Source organism: Odontesthes bonariensis, chromosome 4 (assembly GCF_027942865.1).
Source record: "Odontesthes bonariensis isolate fOdoBon6 chromosome 4, fOdoBon6.hap1, whole genome shotgun sequence".
Lineage (NCBI taxonomy): Eukaryota > Metazoa > Chordata > Actinopteri > Atheriniformes > Atherinopsidae > Odontesthes > Odontesthes bonariensis.
Window position 1 is genome coordinate 11,045,197 of NC_134509.1, and position 23,499 is coordinate 11,068,695.

The 23,499-nt window shown below is 40.6% G+C and overlaps 2 protein-coding genes across 3 annotated transcripts in view; one reads left to right on the forward strand and one right to left on the reverse strand.

Moving 5' to 3' along the window:
- The window catches only part of ctnna2 (catenin (cadherin-associated protein), alpha 2), a 303,521-nt gene that overhangs the window by 162,164 nt on the left and 117,858 nt on the right, over positions 1–23,499 (forward strand). The gene's annotated exons all lie outside the window — the stretch shown is intronic.
- Positions 10,580–14,989, reverse strand: lrrtm1 (leucine rich repeat transmembrane neuronal 1). Its single transcript, XM_075462954.1, has one exon. The coding sequence runs from the start codon at positions 13,874–13,876 to the stop codon at positions 12,299–12,301; it is 1,578 nt and encodes a 525-aa protein (XP_075319069.1). The 5' UTR covers positions 13,877–14,989; the 3' UTR covers positions 10,580–12,298.

Sequence of the window (23,499 nt, forward strand, 5' to 3'; positions counted from 1 at the left end):
CACGATTTAAGGAGTCATTTGCTGGAATGGGGCACTCTAAAGATCAAAAGTCATGAATGGTGGAAATGGTTTTTTTGTGTGTTGCAAAGCTCACATTTTTGATCTAGTTTATTTATTCACATATTGGTCTCTCTTTGTCATACTTCCACATACAGTATGCCTATAATCCACACAGGTAATGCCAAGCACAAAGCACAGACGGGACTAAATACGCGCTCATCACATATCCCGCCATTGTCATCACAGACCCACGGGCTTCATTAGTGCCAGTTTTAAAGCAACATCTCCGATTCCCACTCCCACACTCCAGTCCCAAATGCTTTCAGAGCAGGAGGACAGAACAGTTGCCTGAAGGATACTCATACATGAAATCCCACTGAAAAAAAACGGTGCGATTGATTTTCTCCTATTACTGGCTTCAAACGATCGCATTTAAATGTTGAAGACTTTAATGTCGATTTACTTTCTTGAATTTTGTAAATCTATAAAAACATAAAACTGCTTTTGTTTGTACTGAGGTCATATTCACCAAGATTCTGAACTGAAGACCAGACAACTTAGGAAAATATCATGTGAAAGAAATGCTAGAAAAACTGATATTGGCAATGAACAGCAGGTGGTCGCAGCATCTCCCCAGCGGGTGTTGTCTTTTAGAACTGTCTCCACCACAATAGACCTAAAGGATTTGATAAGCCCTCTGTGCACCCGAGTCACCTTGCTTTCACTCATCCAGCACACACCTTCCATGTGTCTTTAGAAATACTCTGAGCCTCACATGTTGGAAAGTGCTGCTTCAATCAACAACAAAAGCATCGTGACCTCTTTTTCTATGCTGCCTAATCAAATGGGAACATCTGCTTTTATCTCCTGCAGCAGTCACTAATGTAATTCCTGACAGTAAAAGACAGGAGTGGCATCATTTTTACACTTTACAGTGAGGAGAACATCAACTAAATGCACACAAGTGGACGGCAGCTGAGTTTTATCGGTTGCCTGGCGACAGCGCAAAAACGCTTCCGGGTTTCTCTGCCCGTGCAGCTCTCGCAAGATTAAAAGCAGACGAGTAGGAACCGATGTTTCACCGCTAAGCATATCAAGGCTTATTGTATATAGGATATCCCGCAGCACGCTGCATGTGTTACTGTATGCAACCTTCTTTGACTGCTGTTTGGTTATTTTGTCGTTTATCAATTTTATGATGGCACTTTATTCTGGAGATTTAAGAGGTTGACATAGAAACGATAACAACAATGTTATCTACTTAAGGCCATTTTTGCTGTTGTATATGTTTTTTTCCCTCAGACTTTGTGCTGCGTGGGAAGTTTTTCAGCAAACCCTCAGGAGACGGCGTATCTCCAGCCATCAGACATTTTACTATTTTGCATAGAGAGGATGATCTGGATTCAGGAATCCCAGCCTAGGAGCCTCACTTATTCTGTATTCTGCCAATGTATAATCCTGACCTTACTGTTGCATGTCCTTGGTGCATGCAGAGCGCAGCAAATGCCTTTTTTGGGGATTGCATGCTCCGGCCCATTTTAATGTGCCTTTTCATTCCCAACACACCATCACTAAGCCCTGCAGCAGGGACTCGAAGCAACCATTTTGATTATGAAGCTGATTGAAGTAGCATTGCTGAAGTTGACAAAGGTTTATAGTTGTTAAAATGAAGCAGATCTGTGTTAAGGCAATGTGACACTGCTCGTGTAATCTAGCACAAAGTCTTACCTACTTAAAATAAAATCTGATTCACACAAGCACGGTGGCTTATTTGTTATGAAAGGGACTCTCCCTTTATTAATTGTTAATCAGTATTTCCCTTTGAATTGAAACAACAAGTGTATGCAGCAATGTATTTGATGACGGTACATGCTCATCTGTTAATTTGATCTATTATAGTAAAAAGGCTGAATTCAGCTCCCTTTTTATTCAGTGTTTCTCAACACATAGACTTAAGTCTCCCTCATTTTCACCAATCCTGGATAAGTTTCCATAGCCTGAGCTGCAGCCTCTACTGAGAGACTAACCAAAGTTTTCACACACAGTAACCTACTGTAACGTACAGTATTTGATCTCTTAGTCCTTCCTTCAGTTCATCCATCTATGTGGGTAAAGGTGCGTTCATGAGGCAGTTGTTGGTACACTGCAGTTCCTAACCAGAAACGCTTGGTCATTGTGTTAAACTACTTATTTTGTTCAGGATCCTCACAACAAACATTATATCGGCATGGTTACAATGTGATTTTCTACTGAGGGATCCTTCTGGTGAAACTTGAATACAAAAGAGGAGCATGCGGTGTCCCTACAGCGGCACGTAACAGTAGCTTCAGTGTTCTGATTACAAATGCTCAAAGTTTTAAGAGTCCTTTGCACAAATCTTGCTTGTTCACTACAAACTTAACTATACAAAGCAGCCACTGTGGACATTTCAGTTATAAACTGCTATCCATGACACAGGGAGCAGTCCCAAAGCATGCGTTTATCCTCTAAACTTGACTGACTCCATGAAAATGTTATAGACGACACAGGAAAACCTTATTTGTGCACATTTACATTTCCACAAGCATTTTCTGTTTTCAGAGGTGTTGTAAAGCTTTTCATCTGCCCACCCATTAGGTGTCCAGACAGAATCTATAAGAATGTGTATAATGCAGCAGATTTATAGTTCTGCAAAAAAAAAAAAAAGAAATCCTCATTAAATCATATATATGTAGATTATCATATGTTTGACTTTCTGGACCCTGTTTACGTCTTACTTTGGCAATATCCACGTTCTATCAGTGTATGAGTCCACAGATGACTGGCATTACCTGGAGTACCCCATGAGGAGTTGTTTTAGTGTCACGCTATATTCAAAGTTGTGATGCATGTGATTGATGTGCTTGAAATATACTTGTATGGTATTTGCCTCAAAGGGCTTCACTGTTTGTCCAGGAAACATCATTACGAACTGTTTCCGTTGAATCGAAAGTTTAAACGTGGATTGGACTGTGCATCTTGGGTTGATTGTGGAATTTGAAAATGTATTGCAGTCAAGCATTTAACCATATTTGGCACTGAAGCGAATTGAAGAAGTTGATTTTTTTTTTTTTTTTTTTTTGTCTGCCGTTTGCGAATATATTCAGAACTGTGAAAGTGGCAGCCAACAGTGCTAACCAGTTATCAAGTGGCAACAGTGTAATCACACCCTCTCTTTCATTTATACAACAGTGACTACACACAGCCATGGGAGGTTTCGAAACCCGTATAGACATGCAATTGTGTGCTGCATGGTGGTCGGTAGAATGGGATGCCGGTGTTACAAGTGGCTCCCAGCCTTTTGTCAGCGCAGTTTCCCAATCAGAAATTGTCTATCCGCTCTTCCTCTTGTCGCTGTCAAGTACGGTGGCTGTTAAACATTAAATGGTTGAGCTGTAGCACTTCTTTGTACTCAACCAAAGGTTCCAATCGCACTGCAATCTGTTGAGCTCCGTGTTGTTTACTTTTCTCTGAAAATTGCAATCTTGAACTAAGTGAATGTTGTTGTTTTTTTTTCTTTTTATGTATGAACATAAGGCTGTATTAATAGACCAGGTTTAACATCAGATATTCAAAAAGAACATGTCAATTAAGCCTAACAAACCTTTTTTGTCTTTGTCTCCATCTCTTTCGGGCACCCTCCCTGGATCTACTCGCTATCTTCCCCGCATTCATTATAACAGGTAAGTCTATCTCTTGTGTTTATGGTAAAGCCTCCGATCTGGTTTAACATCTATGCGTAGACTGCCACAGTAAGAATGTTTACCAGAATCGCATGTTTAAAAACTCTTTGCACCGGCTGTGCATTTTAGCTCCACGCTTTTGTAAACAGTGAGCACATTCCCTTTTTCTCAGCTGACACTCGCCGAATGGGGCAATTCCATTTATGCAGCCAATCTCATTGGCTACTGGAGAGATGCCAATCTGCCCTCGCCGATAGGGAGAGGGAGCAAGGGGAGCTGGTTGGTTAGCATTTATTCATTCCGACACTGATCAGATAAATGGGAAATGATAAATGCTGCCTATTTCTAATTCCCCTAACGTGTGTTAACTTTGAATTCCAAAAGAAGCTGTCGTGGTTGCGCCTTGCCTCTGAAATATTATTCTAGGATCTATTTGAAATGATCTGATGGTGAATTATGAGGCATGGTGTAGTTGTAGAGAACATACTTTAGAACGTTTTATCAACGGAGTTTCTTGAAAAAATAAATAGAATAAGAACATTTTTGCGGAGATACAATGAAGCTACATTTTGATCCTGAGCTGTTTGGATGGAATATTTGTTTTTAGGGAACCTGTGTGCAGCCTGTTGCTCAGGAGACGGATCATCTGACAATCAGAAGCTGAGTGGTTCAATCCCTGCCTTCACACGTCCACATCTTAAAGTAACCTTTGGCAAGACAATAAACCCCACGTTGGCCCCGATGCATTCATAATTCATATGACATTTTCTAGCCTAGTTGACCACCTAAAGCAGTTTTACACCACAGGGAACATTCATTCATTCTCACACACATTACTTTTTAGTACTATACAGTGTTACTGGCCAAATAGTGTTTTTTCTCTATGCAAGCTATAGTCCTTCTGACTGACAGGCGATCACTCCACCTCCTGAGCTATAGCCATGAGAGCCAGAGCAGCTATTTTTCTTCTTCAAGATTGCTCCATACATGTAAGACAAGTAAGAGACCATGGCTGATGGCGTTCATTAGTGGAATCACTTCAAGAAAATCTTTTCATAAAAGCACATGATTAGGCACAAAAAACACATTGTTAGGTTAAGAAATATATAGAAAAACTAAACAATAAACAAAAAAAAAAGTAATGTGACTGGTTTGTTGTCATATTCACACCCGATAAGTAATATAAAATGTTGCTAATTCACAAATTTCAAGCCATTATTATCGCACTGATGTCACCTCTGTTCTGCAGTGGGACTGAGCTGACGGTGTAGATGTACACCTGGTATGTACAAGTCATACACATGGTTAGATGAGATTCTTTGCAATAATGCAAAGATAACTAAATATTTGCTTTTGTAAGGGTGTCCTTACCAGAGCAAAAAAAAAGTTGCACTTCCTCCATGATTTTTCAGATTCTCTGTGCAGCTGATCGGGTACACCTATGTGCAGTCTGTAGAGTTCAGCTGAAAGTGAGCATCCAGAATTCCTTCAACTAGATAAACCGTACTCTTTAAGGCAGGGGTCTCAACTGATCCGTGAAAGGGCCGGTGTGGCTGCAGGTTTTTGTTCCAACCCTGCAGCAGCACAGCTGACTTGTTCCATTCAATCAAACTGAACTGGTTAAGAGATTCAGTGCAGACAGTTCAGCTGATTGAATGAACCAAGTCAGCTGTGCTGCTGCAGGGTCGGAACAAAAACCTGCAGCCACACCGGCCCTTTCACGGGTCAGTTTGAGACCACTGCTTTAAGGTCTCCCACAGAGAGAGAGGGACGACACTAGAGCCAATATTAGTCTGACTCTCCCTATTTGGGGAGCCTTCTGAATAAATTCAAGGTTTAGCTTTTTTTTCTTCTCTCCTTTATATTTGGACAAACAGATCTCTGAACCTCCTTTAAATAGTGCCGACATATGAAGGCGATGCACATGAAGACATGGTGTATATGCTCAATATTCTAAAATCAATGTAATAATTTACATTTCTAAAGATGTATATTAGACACAAGTGAAGAACCTTGACATCCTCAAGATTACGATTAGTGGGGGTTGCTGGTGATTAGAACCTGTTTTTTATGGAACCAATCCAATTTAAACCTTTGATTTCTAAGGCACTGTGTTATTCTATTCAGTGTGTGGTGACATCACGCTATTGAAAATCCGTTTTATATCAGATGAAAGACTTTGAATGCCGTCAGTCGGCATTTGAAAGAATTGAGAAAATAAAAACGAATGGATCTCTATGGTAATGCAGAACATGGTCAAGTGGCACTTATTTCAAATGACTAAAAAGTTCAGCAAATTCAGCTCAAAAATTGCCCCTTTCCAACCTATGAACAAAGAACAGGCTTTTCTTTCTTTCTTTCTTTCTAATATTGTGACACAAAAATCAAAGACAGACATTTTTGTCCACAGTAACATCAAACGTTCGGTGGAGATCACAAGAACCTTGTGCCAGTGCTGAAGTATGGAGGTGGGAATGTTATGGTCAGCTTGGCTATCTGGAATATAGACTACCGCATTCAAGGTTTGAACGCAGTGTGAGGCCATCTGACTGAAGACGAAGCTGAACTGGAAGTAGCCTTATAATTAAACTCTGCATGCTAGGGAGCAGTTCAAAAGGATTGGCTTGATAAGAATACCTTTTAGCCGAAAGGAGACCTATGAGCATGGTTTTGCACACAAGGAGGCAGCATCTATAAGTGCTTTTTCGAAATAAATTGGATGAAATTAAAGCCATTTCGTTGTGGTATAGCTCCAAACTACAGCTGTTTTTCCTGTGTGTGCCGTTTCAAAGATGAAGAAGTACCAGATCGTCCAAATATTGAAGAAAAGGCAGTAATTCTCATGAGCTTTACTCACTTTCCCTCATGCCCGTACATGCATCTCTTTAATAAAGTTTAATAAATCCTTACATTATTTGGAAACGCTGAATTTACAACTTCCTTCTGATGCCCTGCAACCTTATTTCACCCTCTTTCTGCTCAGCGCTGCCAAAAAAATATTGCTCCCAGGTCAGCTGTTTGTTTTGGAAAGTGTTGCTGCGGATAAATATGTCAGAGAGATTTTAAGTTGCAAAAGCTTTTAATTATGTGCAGTTGGTAGTTTTTTTTTTCCAATGTTGAGATCAATTTCTCTTTTTGCACACAATACTATCAGTGTGCAGGTATCATAGCATTTTTAAATGATCCATGCCATAGACTCATGCCCTCGGGCATCTAATTTGATAATCTATACATTCTATATATTCTAGTTATCATTCGTAAGACCGCTGATACTCAACGATGATACAACGATGCATGCGTCCAATCTGTTAAAGTTTTTAGTTTATCTCATCTTTGTTTTATAACTCATCAGCTGCACCACTTCCTCCCTGTGAGGGTATGACTAACAATGATAAATGAATTGAAGATCACGTGTCCAGCCCTGGATAAAGCTTTGTAGTTCAGCCACGGTAATGCTCTGAATATTAGGCGCTGACCCACATCTGTTGCTATACAGGTTACATGCAGCCCCAGATGTAGGCCCAGCTGTTGTTGGCCAGTGTATTAATTCACCGACTGACCCTGAAGTTAATGTTAAAAGCAGGACGACACATCGGCAATAGGCTATTGTATTCCAACCCGAACATATATGTGTCAACTACATAGTAATAATAATGATATGAACAATAATATTAATGGTAATAATAATGAAAATTGTCTGTCCCTCTTCCATCTACTGAGTCATTGTAATGAACATTCAGCTACTAAACTTGTCCCCATTCTCTAACTAGTTCTGCCTACAGTGCCATATGTTTTGTAAGAATAATGACTCCTGAGTCATTGTTATTAATTCAGCATTGCTTCGGTAAGGTGCATGCAAATGAAGTGGTGGGCAGAGAGACTTATGAGCTGCCTGGAGAGTTAGCCTGAGTAGACTGCAATTTTAGTGCCCCTCCAGGACCTTTGTCATTCCTCGCAAAGCTCTTATCTCGACTGTATCTCTTGCATGTGTTTGAGAGAATTTGGAACGAAATGGAAGTTTTCCTAACTTTCGAGATCAATTTGTAATATTCCCTGTTGATGTCCTCATTAATTAATCCCTAGCTGGGATATGTAGGTTATTGAAGGGGGTGAACAACAGGAGAGGATACGGTGACTCAGAGGTTTTGGATTTCCAAGCTAATGTTGACAATGATTAGAATATTGATCCTCATAACGCCACCTGTTTTAAAAGAAGCAGTGGAAAGCCACCCACGCATTGTCATTAGTCATCAGCAGCTTCTTGCAGCCCACTGCAGTACACGCTGCCACCCATGATTTAGCTCTCCATCCAGTTATGAGGGGGTGTTAAGTGTTTATTATGCAGCACATTCCCAGTCCCAATGAGAAGGCAGAATGTTGCCCGATCAATACCTCTCACAGGAAGCCAGGTTAATTTATTTTTTAAGGATCTGCTTGCGTCTCTAAGGGCCCTCTTGCTGCACGTTGAAATGCAAGCTATTTACTAAAGATCTGCAGAGTGACATTTTGTCACTGACACACACACCACTTTCAAGGGACTGCCTGCTGGAACGCTAACATAAACACGCATGCATCATTTTTGGATGTTAAATTCTACTGATTCTAATGATTTATATTATGCTAATAAACACAAGTTTATTGAGAATTCAGCTGGCTACCCACACAGGTTGAGTGTACAAGTTTCTCTGTGTGGTTGGTGGTGCACATCTAGTCATGTGTACACAGTGCCCTACTTTTCCCACCCCACAACATCTCAGAATTATAATTTGTTAATTACTCCACGTGTCAGTAGCGCTCCCTTTTACAAATCGGTGTTACATGTATTGTCCTACATTAGACATGGCAGGAGATTAATGTCAGTTGGCCCTATCTATCACTGCACGTGTGCACAACGGTAACTGCCCGCGCACATACCAAATGTAGAATTTAGCATGAGCCACAAAACGATAATTTGCACTTTTTGCATTTGCACTCTCCATACACCCACTGAATATAATCTGGCTAGCAAACAGCTGCAGCTCTGTCTTAACATGCTCTCTTGCCTGGCTGACCTTAAGCAAAAGAACAATGTCGTCCTCTCTTTTTCACCGAATTGTGACCTGATTTGTGTAGGTGTGGCCTCATCCGCACATTGGGTGATTTTTTTTTTTTTTTTTTTTTCTCTTTTTTTTTCTCGAAATCACTGATGGGTGTTCATACGAATGAAACACTCCATCCTCAACCATCATGCGATGTGAAGAAAGGATGAGTACATTTGTTATCACTGGGATCATTTTTGGTTACCACTCATCTGTATCGATTGTTACTGAGCATCATCAATCAGGGCATTTATAATGAATGCTGTCTGAGAGCACATATCTCCCTGCAGGGAATCATCACCCCAGGCCTGGGTCAAGCAGAGATTTGATCTGCTGTCAGTTAGATGAATTGAGGTTTTTCTCTTCATTCAACATGTCTTACAAACACACAAACACACACACACAGAATAATATGAAGGTAAAGATGAGTTGTGATATTGAGAAGTCTAAAGTAGTTTAATCTCAGCCCCTGAGATTTGAATCTTTTAAAATATTCAGAGCCATTCTCCATCAACTTTCACCCTGCTTGCCTGTTGAAGAAAAGACTGAAATGAAATGAATAGCGGTGCCAGTACTGGCTTCTGTGCTAGGCATCATCCAATATTTATACAAATGAAGCTTCACTACCTCAAATTTACCCTGCAGTTGCATGTCCGAGGGTCTGCGAAGGACTGAAATGGCTTGAAATTCTGGACAGGATGTGAAGATGAAGAGGGTGAAATAAATCTCTGTCCCCATCATGACGGCTCCAGCAGTCATCTGCATTTACATGATATGACAGGTCATGATTAACGGCCATGTTCAGTCTACAAGTGGGACACCTTTGCTACCATAAATAAGAAATAGATCATAAATCCCACTTTGAGCCAGTGTCATTCCCTAAAACAGGCCTCTATTTAAATTGATACAGAGTGGAAGGCTTTGTTACCTTAGGACTGCATGCCGATGATTAAGACGTTCATGGGAGTTAATCAACCTGTTCTAAGCCAAAAACATGAACGTGCATTGTGGGTGCTATATTTCACTTTGACATGTAAGTACAAGTTCTCCCCCTTTATTTTCCACCCATTGTCAGTCATTGGATTGATGTTAATGATTAACGTCATCAGAAGTCGGTTTCAGATAATAACCCATCCTCCGTTACAGAACGGGTACATATTAGGATGAACCTCCAGCTAACAAATGTGAGAAACTGCAGAAAAGGATTTCAGTGCAGCGCAGAACACAGACTTCCCATCTTATCCTTCGCTTTAATAAGGATGATTAGTATTTTGATGGGATTTTACCTGAGAGAAATCCTTTAAGATGTAGGGGGGAGAACAGGCAATTTAGTACAGATATTTGGTTTATTCCATCAATGCGTTCGCTCTTGGGATAATGGTGAATTGTATAATCCGTATAACCTGGAGATTTAGAGTTCCGTGTCCTCCCCATGTAATAGTTTAGTATAATCAAAATGTTAACAATCACGGAAATGTTCACTTAAAAACATCCTACGTCCGAAACAATGATTGGAATTATAATTCAATCAAATCATCCCCCGCTGTTGCCAAAACATTTCTTAAAACACGCTATTGTGTTTTGGACCTTAAAGCTTCTGCGTGTCTCCTCGGGCTCACCCAAACACCCTGCCACCCCCAGTACACCAAACCATCTTTAACCCCACCCTGTCCTCTTTTCATACTCCCTGTTGCATATTGTCCCAAGACCACCATATCCCCATCTATGCTTAACATGTTTTAGATGAACTTCAGGATTTACAGAAAGCACTCCTTCTGGAGCTATTCGTGTAATGATTGTCAGTGAGTTCTTAAAACATTTTTTATTCCTGCTGACTTACAAGTTGTAAACATTATCTTAAACGTATCGCAAAAGAACACAAAGTGATGCAAAATGATCTTGATTCCAGAAAAGCTGCTGCAAATTCAGTATACCGGTGGTTGCCCCTGCTGTGGGAGTTTGCAGAACACGGTGCACAATATGTAAAAAAGCAGCCACAGTATGAGGATATGCACACTAGAGAGCAGTCTGTTCCCTCTCTCTGCAGTCGCTGTGGTCCTCCACCCCCTTCTCACACAGTACACTGTTCATGTCAAATGACCCCGGAAACACAACATCTGTCAGTGCACTAATTTACACAATGAACACCAGAGGAAGAAGGATATATACACACACACACACCTCTAAATGAACTTGTATTGAACAAACAATTTCACATCACATGAAAACACAGTGGCGAATACTGCATGTGCAAATCTTGCTTGAAGCTGGTGGATAATCTTTTTCAGTGGTTTCGGATACTACTTTAATTCTATTTTGATCTACGTGTGCACGGTGTAAATGATTGTTGGCTTTGTGTGCTTGATTCAGTAAAACGAGGCATCACTCTTCTTTGACAGCCAAAGTGTGATGAGAGGCAATGAAAGGCATAGCTTTAGATCTTTGACACTCTGCTTTGTTTCCTTTTCTTTTTTTTCCTCAGATGCCACACAAATGGTGATATCATAAAAAAGGAAAAATAATTTAAATGATAAAAATGAATCGGGATCATTCACAGAGAGGGCGTGGGAAATAAATTACACCTAAAAGCGAGTCAACACAATGAATGATAAACCAACAAATGTGACAAAAGCAGAAATCTGAAATTCAGTCTGTGGTTCTGTTATTGGTGATGATATTCGTGCAGACATCCCTCTGCCCCTTTTCAAATTCGATTTTTTTTCCATCTTTTTTTTTTTTTTACCCCCATCCATTCTTTTTGGTTTGATACACTGCAGAGTCATGGCTCTCCAGTCTAGGAGCGCAAAGACTGCATCTTTTGTCGTGCATCCTCTGTGACAGGCTTCTCAAGTACAAATGAGTTTACTGTGAATAGCAGTTCATTTATTTAAACCTTTTTTTGTAGTTTACAAAAAGAAATAGGTTTTTTTTTTTTTTCCTTTTTTTTTTATCCACAGTTGCACTTCTTGATTTAACATATTTTACACAGAATTTAATTTTTTTTACATTTTGAATTAAACTTAAACAGATCTTTAATATTTTAAATGCTTGTCAAATATCGTATGTACCATAATACAAATGGTGTTTTTTTTTGTTTTTTTTGTTGTTTTTCTCTTCTTTTTCCTTATGTGTCCCCAGTTTATTTCTAAACAATTTTCAAATGTCCTGAAGTAGAAAGACACATTAAAGCTCAAATATCCATCCATGAGAGAAAAGCCTCGGTGCCCACAATTTTATCCCCCTGTGTGTTTCTTTAGATTATCAACAGGTCCAACAGTCAGCTTCAAATTATGCCCTCTGATTTCAGATTAGCACTAGACAGCTGTAGCAGTAAATCCACCACAAAATAGTCAGCCACATAAAGCACACTCCCCTTCACATCACAGTGAGATGTAAAAAGTGTCCAAAATATCCAGTTTTTTTTTTTTACTTTGTCCCACAATATCCCCCTCCCCCAGTGTATCCAAAAGGAATTTGCTGTATATCCACATAATGTGAAGGCTTAATCAAAAAGCATGGTCACACCTCACATTCCCGAGAAGGTTGCTGTTGGCAAGTGCAAGAGCCATATTCATTGATGATTACCAAAGCTCCCTCGATGTGGTTAGGTTTATAGTCAACATAGTACTCCGGTGTAGAGATCGTAGCCATCTGCTGCATGCTTTGCTTTTGCTTCTGCTTGCGACGCTGACTGCTGAAGCACTGCCTCAGTTGCCTTATTCCAGCTGGAAAGCACTTCCACGCCACATAGAGCATGAGCACTATGATGAGAAAGGAGAAAATGAGCGCCATGGTGCCAGTCACCACCTTGTGGATCTGCATGGTGCTCTCGAGGTCATCGTGGCCCACCGTGACAGTGAAAGAACTGGTGACCACCTCGCTACCCTCACCCTCATACGGGTTTGGCGTGAATGGCCCCAAAAACACAGAGCCACCCTGGGCCAGATCCCTTGTAGAGGCATACAGACCTGCTGTGGTCACCTCTTTTGGGGAATCCTCACATAGCTGGAAAGCATAGACGGCATCCAACACATCCTCGCCCTGTGCAGTGTCAGGGCTTGAACACAGCAGGGAACTGTCACGCTGGCCTCGGAAGGCACTCAGCCAAGAGGCCAAGGCACACACATTGCGACTGCACTCCCAGTCATTCCCTGCCAGGGTAATGCTGTCCAGAGATGACCACGAATCCAGGATGCGCTGATCCACAGAGGTCAAACGGTTGGAGTCAAGCATCAGCACCTTGAGGTTGGGGGCGCTCTCAAAAACATGTGGCTCGATGTATTCAATTTCATTGGCTGACAGGTCAATTTTCTCTAAAAAATCCCATGTCCACTCCAGTGTGTTGACAACAATAGTGGCGCGATTGTTGTGCATGTACAACGTACGTAATAAGATGAGGCGGGGGAAGTGGGCTAGGTTTACTTTGACCAACTCATTGTGCTCAAGATGCAACTCAGTCAACTTGAGGAGGCCAGCGAAGGAATTTCTTGCCAGGCTCTGCAGTTGGTTGTATCCCAAGTCCAGAAACTGCATGCTCCTGCAGTCTTGGAAAATCCGCACTGGCACAAATTTGAGAGCATTGTAACGCAAATGCAAATTGGTGAGCTTTCTAAGGCCATGGAACAGGTCAGAATCCAGTGACTGCAGCCTGTTGTAAGAGAGGTCCAGGATACGCAGGTTTGGTAGGGGCCTAAAGGTACCATTGGGCAGGCTCTCAATACGATTGCTGCTGAGATCTAACTCCTTAACCCTTCTTAGCCTTTCAAATGCACCCTCCTCTACAATGTCAATGTTGTTGTGATCTAGGTAGAGCCAGGTTAGCTGCGACAGACCAGCCAGTTGGCCCTCACGCAGCTCGGTTAAGTTGTTCTCTCTCATGGACAGGCCCATGGCACTGCTCAGATTGCGGGGAATGTCTGTGAGGTTGAGCCCCTCGCAGTACAGCAGCTTGCTGTCGCAGCGGCACAGCCTTGGACAAACCCCCTCTACCAAGGGAACTGTTCTGAGAAAAATGCCCAAAGTACACAGTATCAACCCAGGGGGCTTCTTCAGTGGCCACTTTAAGTACAGTCCAATTAGGAGGAAATCCATTAGCATAAATATCCAGGAATGTCGGGGAGAAAATGTCCATTGAACCACTTTGGATATAGTTTTACACCTATCAGATCATATTTATCACATCATATTTAAATGACTGAATAATGTGTTTCATTCTGTCCTTCAATTTTAGTTGCAGACAGTAATATTATATTTCTTTTACTCAGTCCATCAAGGGAATCCTTGTTGAAAATGCAAATAATAAAGAGCAAGTCTCCTAGCTTATACTAGATATGAGGTAGTGGGTGGAGAGTAGAAGGGATGAAAAATAAAACTGTCCTCACCGATCGATCTGATTTGAAAAGATTCCTACTCACCCCTATCCAAAAGCTGACAATCTCTATTCAGCATCTTGCTTTGTGCCCCAACTTTAATTATGTACCAATCTAAAAAAGACCCCACTGTGGCACAAATTCTCCCCCCGCCTTTCTCTCTTTTCAGTGGACACCAGATCCTTGGCAGGCTTACAATGTCTTAGTTCTCTTCAAGTGAAAGAGCCAGAAAGAGGAGGAATCCAAGTAGCTTTCAGCGAGATGGTAGGAAGTGCAAGTTCCCCTGTCTGCATGCATGAGCTCTGTCTCTTTTGCTCCTCCGCAGTCCTCTGCTGCAATGATCAGAGGGAAGAAGAGACAGCCAGAGAAAGGGGAAAAAAAGGAACCAATGAAAAATATTTTTTAGATAAATGTACAGCTCTTTTTTTTTTCCTCCCCTCCCTGCTTAAGTTTCGGCAGATCTGTCAAAATGTATTGCCGTCCATCTCAGGAAGAAATCACTGACTTTTGATGTTTAAATCCATTCACGCTGTTCATCGAGCTTTCAGTGACGAGAGCAAGAAAAAAAAGGGGGATTTAAAAGAGGTTTTCTTGTATAACAATATTCCTTGTCATCTCAGTGGTTCATTTCGGTAAAGAGGTGGCTCGCATCCCCCTGTGGCTCGCAGGTTTCGTTCACTCCCTTGCTTCTCCGAGTGTTTTCTCAGCCAGCTGGAGGAGGCTGCTGAGGGCTGGTGCTGGTAGGCAGGCAGGGGCAGTGAATGTGGGAAGCGAAGGAGCGCGCAATCCCTTGCAGCAGACCAGTACACTGACAGCGCATGCAGAAGCACCTTCTGTTCACTGAGTGTCGTAAGCCACTCACAATTTGGAGCGCTCGCTCTCTTTCCCTCACTCCCTTACTCCCTTGATCGCTCACTCACTTGTTCATGCTGCTCCCCTCCTCCCCCCTCCTCTCTCTTGCATCCTCCATCCTTGCTTTTCTCTGGCTGTGTTTTTCTCTGTGCCTCAGATATTTACATATCCAGAATGGGTTGGGCTTAAACCAGGAGCTTTAATGACCCCCCCCCCCACCAACCCATCCTCTCCCTGTCTCAGTGACTGTAATGAATTGGTCCTCTTATGACGTTGCCACACGAATGCGGTTTTCTGGTTTCAGACTTGCAATGTGCAAGGTAGGAAAGTGATCCTATGCTAGTTCTAAAGCAGATAGTCATCTGCATACATGTTAAGCATAAGTGCACATATGAAAGAATAAAGATTACACTTAGAAACATTTATAATGTTGCATAACCCAAACATTTTTTTTCTTACCCCCATTTGTAATAGATAGCATTTTAAATTAACTCATCATCGCGTTTGTCTTTCAAATTACACACAACTCTTTGAATCATTCTCAGGGTTTTGATAGTCATGGTTTAGCTTTGCCAACAATAAAAGTGCGAGTCTAATGAGTCAAGACTAGAGTATGACATTCTTCATTTCATCAAACTGTCCTGTAGCCAGGCATTCCATGTCATTTTCAATTATGGCTCTGGTAGTCATTTTGAATACAGATGTAATTGCTTGCCACATAATATTAGCATAAAAATTTAACACAGATATTTCTCTCTGAAGGTCCGCTCTCATCTTGTTTTTCACTTCTCTGAAATCACTTCTAGCCTGGTCATTTTTATTCCTATTATTTTCAAAGACAATGAGATGTGCCCCCCCCCGCCTCTTTCTGAGTTGACTGAATATTTGTTGACAGATTTTTTTTTCAATTTGTTCAATCTATTGGATTAAGAATGACCGCTTTTAGAATTTTGCCACCTACACCACACAAGTCTCAGTAACGTGTTTAAGGAGAAATTTGCAGTATATTGAAAAAGGGAGTATCTTGCAATGTGCAGTTAGCATTTCTACGTCAGTCAGGAATTTCCATAGGTTTCACTATATTTCCCTGGACTTTATAGCCATACCTCTCGGACAGTAAACTATAAAGGGTCAAAAAGAATAGTTTGGTTGGAAACACCTTTCAACACGTATATTTTGCGGTCAAGGAAAGACTATCACTTTTTCCAAAATCAAGCTGCGATTCTTCAATTGTATTCAAATGTGCCGCCTCATTAAGACAGTTACAGCTACACTGTGTGAAATGATGATATCACGTATTTGATTGTACATTGTGGCTCCCGTTACATCTGAAATTCCTTTCCCAAAACAATTCAAATGAGCTAGATGTTTTTGCGTACAAATGTTGCTCGCTTGTCGGTGTTGCCATAGTACAAGTTGTTGACGAGGGCTTGGGGTCTGCCCTCTATTTCACAAAGGCGAGCAGCAGGCAGTCGGACAACGTCGAACGCCAAATCTTGACTTTAGCATTTATAGTTTCAAATCTTAAGATAATTCCACCTCTGCTCATATTATTTGGTGTCATTGTCCTTTTTGAGCGGCTTTGCTCTATAGATTCCTCTGTTTTCATAGCAATGTAACAAACAAATTAACATTAGCTTATTTCACTGAGAGGTCAATACAGTGTCAGTTTTTATGGAAATTATAGAGGTCACTAAAAGTATACATTTTTGGCAAATTCAGTGGTTATCAACTCGGCTCTTGTGCCAGTATTTGTAACTCTTATAACTGCTAACGACGGTTATATAATAATAATCATAACTAATGACGGTTTGGGCGAAAAGTGAAACCTTGACATTTACCAAAGGATAGAATCACCATTACTTGCTTCAGCAGCATCCAAAGCAGCACTTAATACATGATAATTGAGATTCATGTCGGTAACTATGACGACAGGGGAATAAGCATTTGAAACCATTTTCTGCATGAAGGTTTTATGATTTATTTATTTATTTTTTTTTTAAATTTGTAAATTTTTTCTCTTCCATCTAATCCATCTTTAATTAGTCTATTTAGTGTTTTATGTATATTCTTTATATGTTTTTGTTTTATATATATTTTTTTTTTATTACCAAAATTAATGAGATGATGTCCGTTTTTGTATTTCCAGTTAGAAATCAAATATCAAAGTATCTGACACACTTTTTGAAGTCGTCATTTCCAAAAGGCATACAGCCTCGTCAAAGTGGCAGAAATTGTAGTCAGATTGGCACCGCAGCTGTCTTTTTGACATTTCCTTCTCATTTTCGGTGTAGCTCATGACGTTTTTCATTTTGTCAACAAAAACCATCAGAGGAAGCATCAGAGGCACATGCATCTTCTAGATCATACCCAAAGGGGGCGTATACAGTATTACTATGAAATTGTGATTGTAACTTTGAAAGTTTAATTGTTATCATTTGCTTTGTCATATGATGTATGTTCCTGTACTTTATTGTAGAAAAGAAAAAGAAAAAAAAATCAAATATACTTGATAGATTTTTTAAAGAGATTATAATGGGTACAGCTGTGAATCAACACTCAAGAAAATGTAAGTAAAAGGGATTAAAGTGTCTCTGTGTGCTCTCATGGTCACCATGGAGCTGATGCTATACGTCTTAACTACATGCAGCCAGATAATGGCTAGCTTGAAAATAAGCTGGGAGTTGAGCATTGTCTGATTACAATAATTATACAAAGGAAACCCAATTACCTGACAGCCCTGCACTTTGTTATGATCCTGGCTGGCATTTCGCTGCTTAACCTTAGAAATCTACATCTGTCACAGGGGCCTTCATAATGCACTGTAAATCACTCACTCTAAACAGCACAATTTTGGGCTGTTTGAAATGTGAGGCCAGGAAACATGGGCAAATTTGTAGCCATCACCCAAAAGTGGGAGATGGCTGAAAAAAACTAATTTTTCTTCTTTTTCGGTGATCATTATTTAAAACAATGAAGTATTGAAAGATGAACCAGGGTGGAATTAAACAAAAAAAATTAAATATATATATATATACATACTTACACGTGTGTGCGCACGCATATGTATTGTGTGTGGTCCTAAGATCTACAAGATATAATGGAATGGAAAGGAAGAGAGACAGTAATTGTCCTTCACATGATCTGGATGTCTTGAGGCTGGAATCATGTCAGCCTCACCTTTGCTGTATTCCCTCTTAGCTGTAATGGATGACTACATCATCAGCTAATGACGTGGTGTACTGTAATGACTTGACGCAGCGAACAGGCAATGAGAGCATCCAGTCCAGCTTTGGCCCTTCTTGAGAGTAACGGGTCAGCAAAAGTATGTTGCGGTGCTTGTGGCCATGAAGCACGCCTTGTGGAAATTATTTCTTTGCGGCCTCAGGTCAGAAACTTTTTAGCATGTGGCAGTTTTGGGGGAATATATTTTAGTGCAACCAAATTTGAATGGATGTCCAAAATGCAATCCACTATTTTATGTGCTTAGACAATCCAAGCGATCGTTGTATTTACTGGTCATAGTTTTAAAAAAAAAATAAATAAATAGATTGTAATCTGCTATGGTGTGATGCCAGCTGAATTAATTGATTTGAGGGATCAAATAAGACTCAAAATTATCAGCATCTGTGATTACAGGCCCATTATTTTAATCACTTATTGAATCAGAAGACGTCTGACTGTTTGAGTCCAACAAAACAAGGCAGATGATGACTAATTGGCCCGCTGCAGAGATAATGTTGATGGGCATCTGGGAAAGTAGTGCGGTGGAGGGGATCAGTGGAGACACTTGCACCGCAGAGTGGCTGTCAGCAATGTGTTAAGGAAATGGCAAGAGATGATCCTACATCCACACTACTGCAACTCCCTGGATATACATGTCAACTCGGTTAGAACGGGTCACAGGCAGACACTTACTAACATTTATCTCTATTTATTTTTTCTGTGTCTTCATGCATATTTTATACGACTTAATCCCATTTATACAATCAGGAACTGAGGATGGATTTAGGTACGGAGGGAACGTGCTTGAAAATAAGCTCAGTTGGACGTGGGCATTTCTAACTATATCCATCATAGACCTATTTAATATAACTTATCTTAATATAACTTATCTATCTTCACTATTTATAGTGAAGATAGAAATTGCTTGGGTGTTCCTTCTCTAGTGACACCCAACAGTGTGGCATCGTGAACTTGATTTGGTTCATATTTGGGGCTTTTCAGGTTGGTGAATATCTGGCTGGAAATATAAAGAAAAGGATTTCTTCCATGGTGATGAGATGAGAATAGAGTAGGTCATGCTAAAGAAGGGGGGATTAAAGAAAATAAAATGATGGCACAGAGTGAGTTTGAAAAGGCCCGGAGAATAAAGTGTGTGTATAATTGGTGGAAGTCAGGGGTGGAACTGAAATGATTCTGGAGGTGGTTTTTGAACACATGATTTCAAATCAGTTTGTTTGTTTTCTCTCTGTTGTTGCCATCTATCTTTTCTAACATAAACCCATCACAACATGTTTAAAACTTAGACCTCTGTGTTTTCATCTCCAATGTTGATTGTATTTAGTGGCAGTACTTGTCACCACTGCATATGTGTGAGCTGCAAAATAAGCACCTGGCATGTTCTCAACTACACAGCTACTTCAGCTTGTACGCTGCATTTTTTAGTATTGTAATGTATATGTAATATTAAAGGAGAAGTTTGTTTTTTTGTTTTTTTTTAAACCTGGACCTTATTTCTGGCATAAAATATGTTCATCTACTCACCGATAACAGTTTTAATGAAAGTCGTCGTCCTTCGGATGAATTTTAGATTACTCGAGATCCGCGTATATCGGGACAGAACAGGGCATAGACTCTAAATAAGGCGTGATCCGTCTTTATTTCACCAATTCTTTAAGACGAATGAATGAATGAACGCGTACTATTCCACTGTTAGCTGAGAGCTGCTGTGTTTGTTGTTATTGGGGGCTCTCAGGCTTATGGGGGCTTTCTACACTCGTCTACTGGGATGACGTCATCGCCGCGCGCCGCTGCAGCACAGCTCATTCACTCCGGTGAGGACGTCCATCGTACTCAAAGTTGTCGTCCACGTCGTCAAAATCTGATAAACATCCTGCCATGTTGCACAAAACTAGCAGTCGCAACCTCCGTGTGAAGTTAGCCGACTGTTACAGAGCACGAGTAAATAGGCTGTGCTGCAGCGGGGGCTGTCGATGAACGTATTTTATGCCAGAAATAAGGTCCAGGTTTAAAAAAAACAAACTTCTCCTTTAACTAATGTTTGCATTTTTTTTCAGCTGAAGCTTTTAAATTCAGTAGTCATCCCGGATCTCTCAAGAGTCATTTGCTTCATGATCAGGGTCTTGGTCTTTGTGAGGTGTTTGTGGTTTGCATGTGCTTCCCCAAAGTTCTCTTAAGTTATGCTTGCCTTGATTATGTTGTTCTTCTCTCCTGTTTTTCTTCGTCTTTATTCATTCTAACACTAAAAGACTCCAGGTCGGAGATCGTATCAATTTGAAAGAACAAGCTGCATTGAATACCTTGAGTCCTCTTATTAATTCATTTAAAGAAATATCTTTGGTTAGAAACCTTTTTATAGCCCAAAAAAAAGAAAGAAAATTAAACTATAACACGCTTTACATAGAAAGGATTACAGTGAAGAAATAATGCGAAAGTGTGAGACAAAAATGAAAGAGCTCCAATAGTGATTTTAGAAAGAAATTAATGGGGAAGGCAGAGAGGAAAGGTGTAATAAACAAGAGACAGGATTGGGAATCTTTACACAGACAGGTGAGGAGGCAAGCCAAATACTGCACTCGGTAGTCAGACTAACAAAGGACGCTGTCAAGTAGACGGAGACATTTAAATAACGCAACCGAAAGAAACGCGGCGCCTGTTTGTAAGACTTGTGTGACCAGAGAAGAAGTCACTAACTGTGACTTTGCTTTAAAAATAACAAAAAACTCTTCGACACAACTATGCGTGCACCTATAGCACAGCTCATTATGCACATGTCACATTTGTTTGATAAGTCCAAAAGCATACATGGGAGAAATCTTAGAGGTAAATGTATATACTGTCAGTCTCGTAAAGAGAATGGTGGCTAAACGTTCAAAGCGTTCGCCCTGGTTGGATCCTACTCTTACACATTGGGCATCATCAGCCTGTAAGCTGCTGTCGTCTCTGCTGGAGGTGGAGGGTAATTTCAACCGCTTCATAAACAGTTTTATATACTGGAAGACCAGTTGAGCAGAAGATTGTTGTGAAATGATTTATTTGTAAAGAAAAAAAACAAATGGGTTCACCCGTCTGTTCTTCTTTTTTTTCCCCTAATTTGCTTCAGTCTTCAGGAATGTGACATTTATCGTCAGAAATTTAGTGGGTACATTGTGTTATGTGGAGCCATTTTTATAGACATTGAAGAATGATCTAAAAATATAGCTGCAAGCAGCAATGTGGGGGTCCTAGCAGAATGGCCCAATAGGCAAGGCTTGGGCTGCTCAGGAAGGCGTCTTGAGTCCATGCAACAAGTTTGGCATCGATACATCAATGCATCGCAGAGATACGGCCAAATGTCCCGTTTACGCATCGGCGTAGAGTTTGATTGGCTGTCGCGGTTACACGGAAGTGAAGTAAAAAAATCCACATGATAACTTATGTGCGGCTTGGTCTGAAGATTGTATTTGCCAAGTTCCGTCGAGATTGGACAATCTCAGTGGCCTGAAATGCTTTTTGAAGGTTTTCGATTAAATTCAAAATGGCGGACAATCCAAGATGGCGCTCATGACGTCATGACGTGCATTGACCTCGGCTGCATCCAGGGATTCCATTGGTACCTCATTTGTGACATTTGGACCAAGGGGTCCTAAGTTATGAGCAAAAATGCATTTTGGCTACATATAGCGCCACCTATAGGCCGAACGTCACCAAACTTCTTGGGCCTCTTACCATCTTGGTCGTAAGTCTGTGTTATAAGTTTGACATCATAACATCAAATGGTTACCAAGATATGGCCTCACTTCCGGTTTGGGGGCGTCAACGTCGAATTTGATTGGCTTTTATGGAAAAATGGAAGCCTAATTAAAAATTCCCTTGGATAACTTTTGTGCGGCTTGGTCTTAAGAGTCTATGTGCCAAGTTTCGTGTAAATTGGACAATCTCTGTGACCTGAAATGCTTTTTTAAGCTTTTTGATAAAATTCAAAATGGCGGAAAATCTAGGCATACGCAAATTGACGTCGTAGGGTGCGTTGGACTCGTCATGATCCAAGGATTCCAACGATGCCTCATTTGTGAAATTTGGACCAAGTAGTCCAAAGTTATTAGGCTTAATGCACTTTGAACTTTGACGTGTTGGTGGCGCTAGAGAGTAAGCTCTTGGGGCATGAAAATTCTTGACTTTGGTTTTGGCACTTGGCTGATTAGGTGTGCCAAATTTCACAACTTTTTACCATAGCGTTCATGGGGCTGCCATAGACTTCAATTGCAGCGGAAACGGATTAATAATAATAATAATAATAATAATAATAGGAAAAGCTACTAACTCAATGGGTTCCTGCAGCTTCGCTGCTAGGACCCCCAATAAATGCAGGTTTTAATGCGAGCTCATGGCTCAGAAAGGTTTGAAATCACTTGTTAAATCTTTATCCGTGCCTATTGTTAAATATTGTTTTCTTACGAAAGAGTGTTAAATCTAAATCCTCCCAAAAGTAACGAATATATAAAGCTGTAAAATAAATTCAGCAGAGTCAAAGTGTAACATAGCATCAAATATATGTACTGAAGTAAACTCTCAGGCGTAGTACTTGAGTAAATCTAGTTAGTTACTTTCCGCCCCTGGTTAAAATAAAAGGCGTTCTGCATCCCTGTTGATGCTGTAACAAACCTCATTATAATCTGCTTCTGTATGATCACTATCTTCACTTCTGGGCAAAATGTAACCTTTCCCTCTTGCTGCGCCACCTTACTAACAACCGCTATTATCCAGCTAAGAATATGGCCATCGAGTGTGGAATTTTCATATTCGGCTGTTAACGGCTTCGGTTCATGCAGGAGGTCTGTCAAATTGTCCTGAGGTGACCAAAGCACAAAGAAACAGACTTAATACTCGTTCTGATATGTAATTACAACAACTGTCAATGGGAAAGTGTTAACTGTGTTCTCTGTTTGCACTTACATAAATGATTTGGTATGATGTTAATAGGTGTTTGAGATGATATTTTTATAAGAATTATATGTTGACAATTAGAATACTTTGAGGAATAATTGGCAGCGTCTGCTGGCTGGCCTGTCTGCTGTGAGCTGTGCAGCTGCAGCGCATCGGTGTGTGTCTGTCCGTGTGAGCAAGAGAAAGAGAATTAATATATTTCTAAATGGCTTCCAGCTATGTTCAAAGGAAAGTGCTCCCTGTTGAGAGACGGAGACACAATGCTTTTGCTTTGTCACAACACAGAGCAGTCGCACACTCCGTGTTGGACACGCTTTTACACAGAAGCGA